The 11,330-nt window shown below is 39.6% G+C and overlaps 1 protein-coding gene across 2 annotated transcripts in view; it reads right to left on the reverse strand.

The window, feature by feature from the left end:
• The window catches only part of ZNF592 (zinc finger protein 592), a 55,415-nt gene that overhangs the window by 8,960 nt on the left and 35,125 nt on the right, over positions 1–11,330 (reverse strand). For both annotated transcript variants that reach the window (XM_049905653.1, XM_049905652.1), the window contains one exon: positions 7,882–8,060. In XM_049905653.1, the coding sequence (XP_049761610.1) occupies positions 7,882–8,060 (179 nt within the window). The remainder of the gene's footprint in view (positions 1–7,881; positions 8,061–11,330) is intronic.

The following is an 11,330-nucleotide window of genomic DNA, read 5'->3' on the forward strand; positions in this document are numbered from 1 at the left end:
ACCAATTTGTATTTTCTGAGTTTTGTTTGGTGAAGATATTTTTTTATTAGGTATGAATAAATGAAACAAAGAACTGTCTTAAACCATTTTTCTGAAATTGAGGCCAACCCATGTTGGACCCTGGTCTTGGATTCTTCTTTCAACTTCAAAATTTTATTTCTCTGTACATATTGCCTTTCCTTTCTTCAGTACCAGAGAAAGATATGACCTTTCTCCATGCAAACGTGCATCCGCTAAAGTTCCTAATCCCTCTCATGAGTTCTGTTGTTCCTCTCACCTATAAACACACTCAGGTCTCCCCTATGGGTGGGGGGGATACCTTCAGTGCTCTCCGCTATTCCGTTCTAGACAACTTTTTATCTGCCTTCTTCTGTTATTTGTTATCAATATCTCTTGCAATGTCTGCCCCTATAGCCCTGACTTTCAAATAAGCACTAGAAAAGATTGTTGTTTTAAAGAAAGAGAACACGACTTCACTTAAGAATTCTCTGACTCCTCGTTCTATAAAAGGATCCTGATCAAAATGAGTAAAATGCAGAACAGTGTTCCAAATTATCATGGACTCCACACTTTCTGGAGCCATAGACGCTAGATGAACCCCAGAAACTATTGCTCTGAGATAATCTTTAAACTTTAAACCAAAAATATCCCCTAAAGTCTTTCTTTAAACCAAGCAATAAATTAGCTTATTTAGTAAAGAATGTTTGCCTTAAACTGGGAAAAAGTTTTTAGCTATGACATTTCCAATCAGTGTCTGATCTCTAAAATCTACATGATACTGCAAAAACTCAACTACAATAAGACAAATAACCCAATTAAAAAATGGGCAAAAGATATGAATAGGCACTTCACTAAAGAAGACATTCAGGCAGCAAACAGATACAGGAGGAAATGCTCACCATCATTAGCCATTAGAGAAATGCAAATCAAAACTACAATGAGATCCCATCTCACTCCAACAAGGTTGGCATTAATCCAAAAAACACAAAATAATAAATGTTAGAGAGGTTGTGGAGAGACTGGAACACTTATACACTGCTGGTGGGAATGTCAAATGGTACAACCCCGTGGGAAACCAATTTGGCGCTTCCTTAAAAAACTAGAAATAGAACTACCATACGATCTAGCAATCCCACTCCTTGGAATATATCCTAAAGAAATAAAAGCCTTTACACAAACAGATATATGCACACCCATGTTCACTGCAGCACTGTTTACAATAGCAAAAAGATGGAAACAACCAAGGTGCCCATCAGTGGATGAATGGATAAATAAATTATGGTATGTTCACACAATGGAATACTATGCTTCATGAAGAACAATGATGAATCCACGAAACGTTTCATAACACGGAGGAATCTGGAAGGCATTACGCTGAGTGAAATTAGTCAGTTGCAAAAGGACAAATATTGTATAAGATCACTGTTATAAGAACTGGAGAAATAGTTTAAACAGAGAAGAAAATATTCTTTGATGGTTATGACGGGGGTAGGGAGGGAAGGAGGGAGAGGAATTTTCACTAATTAGATAATAGATAACTATTTTAGGTGAAGGGAAAGAGAACACACAATACAGGAGAGGTCAGCACAACTGGACTAAACCAAAAGCAAAGAAGTCTCTTGAATAAACTGAATGCTTCGAAGGCCAGCGTAGCAGGGGCTGGGTTTGGGGACCATGGTTTCAGGGGACATCTAAGTCAATTGGTATAATAAAATCTCTTAAGATAACATTCTGCATCCCACTTTGGAGAGCAGCATCTGGGGTCTTAAATGCTAGCAAGCGGCCATCTAAGATGTATCAATTGGTTTCAATCCACCTGGAGCAAAAGTAATTATGAGCCCAAGAGACAGAAAGGGCCACATAAACCAGAGACTACATCAGCCTGAGACTAGAAGAACTAAATGGTGCCTAGCTATAACCAATGACTGCTCTAACAGGGAACACAACAAAGAACCCCTGAGGCAGCAGGAGAGCAGTGGGATGCAGACCCCAAATTCTCATAAAAAGACCAGGCTTAATGGTCTGAGATAGAAGGACCCTGGAGGTCAGGGTACCTAGACCTTCTGTTAGCCCAAGACAGGAACCATTCCCAAAGCCAACTCTTCAGACAGGGATTGGACTGGACAATGAGATAGAAAACAATACTGGTAAAGAGTGAGCTTCTTGGATCAAGTAGACACATGAGACTATGTTGGCATCTCCTGTCTGGAGGGGAGATGGGAGGGTGGAGAGGGTCAGAAGCTGGCCGAATGGACATGAAAAGAGAGAGTAGAGGGAAGGAGTATGCTGTCTCCTTAGGGGGAGAGCAATTACTAGTACATAGCAAGGTGTACACAAATTTTTCTATGAGAGACTAACTTGATTTGTAAACTTTCACTTAAAGCACAGTTAAAAAAAAAAAAAAGAATGTTTACCTTGAACATCATGCTGTTTTGAAGAACTATCTATATGGGATCAAACTGACAACAGTCAATTTGAAAGGTCAGTCAAGAAGTTTAGGGGACAGAGACTTCATGTTAATGTGGGAAGAACAATTTGGACAAAGGTGAGAATAGTTGCACAACTTGAAAAATGTAACCAATTATCACTGAATTGTAGATATAGAAATTATTGAATCAGCGTATGTTTTGCTATGTATAATTTCAATAACAATAAAAAAAAAACTCTGATTCCTGAATATTAACTTTCATTTCACCACATTAGCCCCATTTTCATAATCCACATCATCAAAAATCACCACAAAATCCTGGCCAACACTTTTTGGTTTTCTTTTCTTGCTTTCTTTGGGGGGTGGGGTGGAAGCAGGGAACAGAATCACCTTTGCCAACTTAATGAGCAAGGAGGTACAGCCCGCTAGACCAGAAAGCTGTTTGCAATGAACTCTGAGGAGCATTCATCACTAAATTTGTGTGTGCTTTAACTTAGAATTTCTAGGTTTTCAATTGCCTCATATGCATCCAAAAGTTGGACGATGAAAAAGGAAGACCAAGGAACTGATACTTTGGATTATGGTGTTGGCGAAGAATATTGAATATACTGGAACCCTGGTGGCATAGTGGTTAAGAGCTCAACTGCTAATCAAAAAGGCTGGCAGTTCAAATCCAACATCTGTTCCTTGGAAACCCTATAGGGCAGTTCTACTCTGTTCTGTAGGGTTGTTATGAGTCGGAACCAACTCAACGACACCTAACAACAACAACATGGACTACCAGAAGAACAAACAAATCTGTCTCGGAAGAAATATAACCAGAATGCTCCTTAGAAGCCAGGATGGCATGACTTCGTCTCATGTATTTTGGACATGTTATCAGGAGGGACTAGTCTCTGGAGAAAAAACATCATGCTTGGTAGAGGGCCAGCAAAAAGCAGGAAGACCCTCAACAAGATGGACTGATACAGCAGCTGCAACAATGGGCTCAAACATAGCAATGATTGTGATGATGGTGCAGGCCCAGGCAGTGTTTCCTTCTGTTGTACACAGGGTCGCTATGAGTCGGAACTGATTCAATGGCACCTAACAACACCAACAACATACAAGCTACTTATTCAGTTGTATTTTCTTTTCTTTTCTGCTAAACAAAACATGAAATTTTCTTTTCTTTCCTGCTAAACAAAACATGAAATCAACTTCTAGCACATAGAAATACTTTCATACCACAAGGTATTATGAGGGAGAAAAATCCACATATTTGTAAATTCATCCAAAGTGGCCAAATACACCTAATATGTGTAAAGAATCTTTTAAGTGGCGCTTTGTGTGTGTGTGTGCGCATGTGTGTGTGTGCACGTGTGTGCGCACGTGCACAAACTGACCAAACTCTTGCAGGAGCAATATAAATATACTCTTTGTAGATGGCACTGAAAATCTATTTAACTAGTAGACATTCTTTGAAGAAACCTCATTGAAAGTAAGAACATAAATGGGTAAAAGAACACATGCAAAGCAGCCTCAGCAAATAGCTGTATGAGCAGGGTTTACACTGAAAAAGTGTGCAGAAAAAAAAGCCAACCATATAACATAACCCTTTACCAAAATGTTTAAGAAGCACTGAAAAAGGGAAAACAATTATAGAATCATATGTTGTGAAATTACTAAAGTTTCAGAAAAGATAAAGAGCAGTAAAATACTTTGCTAATAATCACAACAAATAAAATATTTTTTGCAACAGACTAAACTTGCTTCCTTAATGACATCACTGGATACTCTCCAAATTATCAACAAGAGCAGCAAAAGAATTTATAAAACACGCATAGCCTTTTTACATTTTCTTCAAGATAAAACAAAAATAATACAAAACATAAAATAACGTTGTAAAGCTTTGTAGTAGAGTTTAATGATGGAACATACATATTTTTTGAGAGTTTTCTAAAAACATCAATACCCACAAGAATGGGAGAAAATATCTGCAAATCATATATCTAATAAGGGACTTATATCCAGGATACATAAAGAACTCTTAGAACTGAATAATAAAAAGACAAATTATCTGATCAAAAAATGGGCAAAGGATCTGAAGAGACATTTCTCCAAAGAAGATACAAACGGACAATAAGCTCAGGAAAAGATTCTCAATAGCATTAGCTATCAAGGAAATGCAAATCTGAACCACAGTGAGGTACCACTTCACACTCACTAAGTTAAAAAAAGTCAGACAAGTGTTAGTGAGGATGTGGAGAAATTGAAACCCCCCTACATGCTGGTAAGAACATAAAAATGGTTCAGCCACTTTGGAAAACAGTCTGGTAGTTCCTAAAAAAGTTAAACATAGAATTACCATATGACCAGCAACACCACTCCTAGGTATTTACCCCAAAAGACTTGATAGCAGGGATTCAAAAAGATACTTGTATACCAGTGTTCATTGCAGCATTATTCACAATAGCCAAAAGGTGAGAACAAAGCAAGTGTCCATCAGCAGATGAACGGATGAACAAAATATATCCATACAGTGGAATATTATTTGGCCATAAAAAGAATGAAGTACTGACATATGCTACAACATGGACAAACCTTGAAAACATATGCTAAGATCACATACTGTGTGATCCTATTTATATGAAATGTCCAGAAGATAAATCTATAGCCAGAAAGTAAATCAGTGACCACCTAGGGCTGTGGGGATGGGTTTCTTTTGGTGGTGATGAAAATGTTCTAAAATTGATCATTGTGATGATTGAACATCTCTGAATAGACTAAAAACCATTGAATTGTACACTTTAAATGGGTGGCTTGTATGGTCCATGAATTATCTATCAATAAAGCTGTTGCCAAAAAAAAAAAAAAAAAAGTTGATAGTTGAAATCTTAAGTGTAATGAAAACTGTATCGGCGCATATATCTTCTGGGTTTACTCATAGATCATTCAAGGTTTCAATGTCAGTTTCTTCAATAATCACTTTAGCTAAATCACAATGCACTTTTGACATTCCTTACAAAAAGACTTGATGAATTGCTTTTGAGATACTATGTTTCTTTTTACTGTTACAGAAGAAAGCAAAATAAAGGATTTAATTAAAATCACACACACACACAAAATTTGCTATTACAATCCATCCACGCTATTGAAAATTTCTTGGATTCAAGATTCAAAGATAAAAATTTAAACACTGATTGCATCGCTATTGGATTGGATTTGACCTTGGAACAAGCAAGCATACACTTAAGTCAAAGTTTGAAAGATATTTTCAAATGTTACAGGATACTGTAAAAACACGTTCAGGTGTTTGGTTGAAAAATTTAGCCTGGGAGGCTACCAAGCAATGCTCTTCTGCAACATGGTTGCAAAGGCTTTGTATAATCCTGTCTCGGGCTTTTCTGGCTTCCCATAGCACCTTAGATTCTCCACCCTTCATAACATGTAAAAGAAATTAGTCTACATTTGGAGATGTTTACACCAAGACAGAAACCCGGGAGTCATCACCGACACCTCCCCATTCCTCATCCCCATACACAAACTGTCATCAAGTCCTGATGCTTCTAATTCCTAAATGTCTCTCAATCTACCTTCTCTTCTACATCCCCCCAGCTGTGCCTGAGCTGAGGCCCTCATGGCCTCATCTGGACGATTACACTCCCAACCAGTCTCCAGCCTCTCCCCTCTCTAATATATGGGTCAGCTTCCCCAGAATCATCTGTCTAAAACACAGAGAGATCGCTGGTTCACTCCCCTGCTGGAAATCTTTCTATGGCTCCTCACCGTCCACTCGATAAAAGCCAAATGTCTGCCAGTGAATACAAGGTCTTGCATGGCCTGGCCCTAGTCTCATTTCTCACCACTCCCCCCAGTTTATTCTGCTATGCCTCTATTGAACTGCTTATCATTCCCATACCCCCACTGTGAGTGCTCATGTCCCTGCATGTACCATTGCCAGATATGTTCTCTCCCTTTCTTCTGCCTGAAGACCTCCTAGCAGCTCCCTCATGAAGCGTTCCTGGCCCTCTCCAATAGAATTATGCTGTTCCTCACCATTTCTCTATTATGGGACTTACAACCCTGAGTACATATATTTGTAAACCTACCAGACTGCTGCCCTCTTCAGGGCTGGACTGTGTCTTAATCATCTTTGAATGTTGAGTGTCTAGCACAATGCTAAAGACAATAATAGGTACTCAATAGCCATTTATTAATTAAGCTTTTTTTTTTTTTTTTAATACCAAAGGACAGGAAAATCTTACCAAATTCAGGTAAAATTAATTCTCAAAAGTGAAAGTGATAAAGTGGAACATCAGAGAACATCGAAACACCCAAATGTAATAAATTAGCCAAGGAGACCTGGCTGACAATGTAAAAGGCACAGATCAACAAGCTTTGGAGGACAGTTTCTCCTCCACTTTGATCTTTTTCCTGAAAGCGACTTCTCACTTATATATGTCTGACACAACGTAGGCAATTCAGTTTAAAATAAGTAATATTTCTTGGTTTTACTGAGGCTGATCATTTTTTCCATTCTTAGGTTTTGACTGTTTCTTACAAACTGACAAAAACTAACCAAAACAGAAATACTAGAAGCTGCCTGGAAGCGAGGTGAGAAGGCAGAGGGGTACAGGAGCTGGTTCAATGAACACAGGGAATACAGGGAGGAGAGAAGTGTGCTGTCGTCCTATTAGGGGAAAAGCAGCTAGGAGGAAAGAGCAAGGTGTGTGTAAGTTTTTGTATGAGACTGACTTGGTTTGTAAACTTTCACTTAAAGCACAATTAGAAAAAACAAAAACAGAAATACTAGAGTCCTTTGAGTTTGGTGTCCTACAGCTCCATTTATTAACAAAAGTTGGGAACATTTTGAAGTACTACAATTAGTTATATTATTATCGAAACAGTACTTTAAATTCAATATACCAAACATGGTAAACTCTGTGAGGAAATTAAATGTATATACCTTTTTTTACCAAATTGACAAAATGAATGTTATGTACATTCTAAGCCCTGGTGGCACAAATGGCTAGTCAAGTGCTCGGCTGCTAAGCAAAAGCCTGGCAGGTCGAACCTACCCAACAGTTCCACAGAAGAGACCTGGAGATCTGCTCCCATAAAGATTACAGCCTAGGAAACTCTATGGAGTAGTCCTACTCTGTCACATGGAGTCACTATGAGTGGAAAATCAACTCAACCACATCAATACCTATCAACAACAATCTCCCTAAAACCTTCCCCTTCAAAACTATCTTTTTGGTATTCAATATTTTTTATCTCCTTCTTCTCCTCCTTGTTCTTCCTGTTCTCTACAAAATAAACATGTCTGCCTATGTACCAACCACTGTCCCTTTCCTATTAGTCTGGAGCCCTGACCTCCTAAGACCAAACCTCACTCTGAAATGAGTTCTGGCCCAGGAAGAGGACCAGTCATTGGGCAGTCATGGGACAGTGAGCCAGGCAGCACCCACCTGTAGCCCACCTTGCGGGCATAGTGCAGGCAATTCTCCTTTACGTGGGTCTGGAAATAGGCAGAGCGACAGAGGGCCCCACACTCTGGACAGCAGTAAGGGGACTTGTGTGCGTGGATCCGCTGGTGGGCACAGAAACTGCACTTGTTGGGCAACAGCATCTGGCACACCTGGCAAGTCTAGGAAAGAACATTAAGAAAGCAGATCACACAGGCGCCGCATACCCAGGGCTCTCCAATCAGAGCTGTCTGGTTTTCCTAGGGTATGGTACAGAATAACCGCCTCCTCTAACCACTCCCTCTTGTAAGTCCCCTAGGACACATGTGCATGCCCAGGCCCCATTAAGAACGTCTGATACTGACACCCAAGTAAACTTTGCCTTCCACCTTATTAATCAGTGACAGAACCTGACTCGATTTTCCCAGACAGGATTCCTATCCTCCGGGGCTGTAAGTCCTTTTCCCCTCTGGCTTAGCATAGACCGACTTTTCCTTTCCAGACCCTCAGGCACCTCTTGAATTTTAAGGGCTTACTGCACCACCAGAGCACTTCTAGTCACACAGGCCTGGGTCCCGCTCAGTAGAGGCAGCTCTTGCCCTCCCCCAACTCACAACGCAAAAAAGTAGCAATGTAGATATAACCAAAAACGCTTACCCATAGGGAAGGAGGGAACAGAGCGAAAAACAGGGATAGAAGCAAGACTTCTCTGAATGTGCCTTGTTGCAGAGTTTTAACATTGGAAACATGTAAATGTTTTAGATAATTTAAAAGAATAATTAAATTAAATAAACAAAAACATTTCCTGAAAACTGAAAACCAGAAACAAATGACCTAACTATATATTAAGTTGGTCATATAACCATATAAAGAAAAGAATTATTCCCTATAACCTTAAAACACAGTATTTTGACTTACGCATTCTTACTGTGATGTATTCTAAGGGCAAAGAGAACTGTAAGTATAAACTTCATGCAGCTGTCTTCATGTTGGAAATAATATTGGTTTTGATATTTTGAAATTTTTGTAGGTATATTATAGGATAAATCAAATATATTGTAGGCAAGTCTTAGGACCCTAGATTTTCAGGATAAAATCAAACAAGTTACATAAAAACACTATAATTCTAAATTTGAATACCAGTATAAACTCATGATTTTTCTTTCCTCTTTTTAAAAATATGTACTTACTCACTCTGACCAATGAAAAGTCCTAGAAACAACAACAAAGCCCAAACCCAGTAGTAATGAGCATCTCTGGTGCCCAGCATGTGGCCTCTAAATTCGACTCCTCACTAAAAGAAACCTGGCTCCTTGAAGAAATGGTTGATTCTAGGTTTAGCACAGGACATATGCCAGGGCATCTTTTTGGGGCTGAAGCAAGAAGCTCTCCAGGATTAATGAGCTCATGCCAAAAGAACACAGGACCACTTGAAGGGATTCCCACTGACCAAAGATACGGTAACTTGGGCATCAAAAAGAATGAACACAGAAACATACCTAATATATAAAAATCAGTGAGCTCATTATGACACTAAAACTAAAAATAATACAGGAGACACTTTTTCAACACCGTTTGAAACTGTTAGGGCATCAACTCACTACTCTGAAAACTGTTAATTAAAGGAAACAAAGTAACTTTTTATCCCACTTTCCAATATAAATTGTATTTCAATGTAACCAAGTGGTCCTCATGGAAGAAGGGAAAATATTTTATATAGAAGTTCAACTAAAAAATGAAAAAGAATTGATAAAATTAGAAACACTCTTTTGCAACTCCTAAGAAAATTACCGATTCAAACAATGATCATTTATGAATGGAATTCCTGGGTGGTGCAAATAAATGGTCAACGTGCTTGGCTGCTATTCAAAAGGTGGGCAGTTCGAGTCCACCCAAAGGCACCTCAAAAAAAACTCCTGGCAATCTACGTCTGCAAAATGAGCCATTGAAAACCCTATGGAGAACAGTTCTACCCTGACACATGTGGGGCCACCATGAGTCAGCATCAACTTGACGGCAACTGGTTTTATTAATGGTTATTCAAATCAGTAGGTAGAAGGTGGGGAACTTTATAACGGAGGGATCAGAACATCACAATCTGAACTCACTGATTAAGTTTAGCTTCATTGAAAGTGAGATAATCAGACACTCTGGCCTCCTGAGAAGGCATGAAATGTGAAGAATACAGCACCACCTACATAGTCTTCATGCTCAAAACTGAACCTGAATCTAATCAGGTCTTTAAAACTAACTTCTAATCTACAGAAGAAATCTGGGGTGTAGAAGAACAAATTAGTTGCATGAAGAAGCAACCAGTCAAACCCAGAATTGTCCTAGAAAATTCTCAGGACACGTGACCCCTTTTCTTGAACAAGTCAATGGCATGAATAAAAAAAAAGGAGGGGTAGAATGTGGAATAGAAAGAAGTACTGTTCTAGATTAAGATAGAGATTTAAGATACTTAATAAACAAATATAACACGTGGTCCATGTTTGTATCCTGATTCAAACAAGCCCAACTGTAGAAAGACATTTTTTGACACAGCTGGGAAAATCTGAATATGGACTTGTATTAGGAAATACCATGGAATTATTGTTAATTTTGAAAGATGTGATAATGACATTATAGTTAAAGTAAACCTTACCCAGTGCCATTGAGTCGATTCCGACTCACAGTGACCCTATAGGATGGAGTAGAACTTCCCCATAGAGTTTCCAGGGAGCGCCTGGCAGATTTGAACTGCCGACCCTTTGGTTAGCAGCTGTAGCACTAACCTTAAGAACATGAAAATAGAATTCCTGTGTGCTGACATCCTGCCCCAACAAGGTGGCTTGGAATGCAAGTGGAGGGATGAAAAGACCCTCTTTAACCACTACAGAGGGAGGCATATTGAGTTCAGATAGGCTCCTAGGAAGAGGACAGAAGGCCCCAAACACAGTGTCGCTACTCTGGGGTGGAACCAAACCCACACCTCATCTGTCCACCCCCTGCCTTGGGTACTGTCTCCGGACACCCAAGGCTAGTCTCTGATCCCAGAGCTCAAGTCTTACTCCTTTTCTTGAGACTTGAAGGCCACAATTATTGACAGATTTTGTAAGGACTGAGAGAAGGTACTCCCTCCCTTCTTGTCTGGGAGGATCTTTTGTCCAGCTCCCACTAGAGAATGACACAGAGAACACGCAGGGTAAGAAGGGTGCCAGCCGGGATGCTGGACCCAGAGCCCTACCTACTCAGATTTGAGAAGATGGGTGAGGAACAGAGTGGGAGAGGGGCAAACAGGCCCAGACATCAGCCCTCCACTGCCAAGGGTTCTGATTACGTTACTCAAAATCACACGACTCAAAAAAGTAATCCTGGTCCAACTCAACCAGACTGGCAGGAAGAATACTGAAGCCCTGGGGAAAGGACCAGGGCAACCACATTCTACCTGAGGATGAAAAATACAAACTGAA

Source organism: Elephas maximus, chromosome 13 (assembly GCF_024166365.1).
Source record: "Elephas maximus indicus isolate mEleMax1 chromosome 13, mEleMax1 primary haplotype, whole genome shotgun sequence".
Taxonomy (NCBI): Eukaryota; Metazoa; Chordata; class Mammalia; order Proboscidea; family Elephantidae; genus Elephas; species Elephas maximus.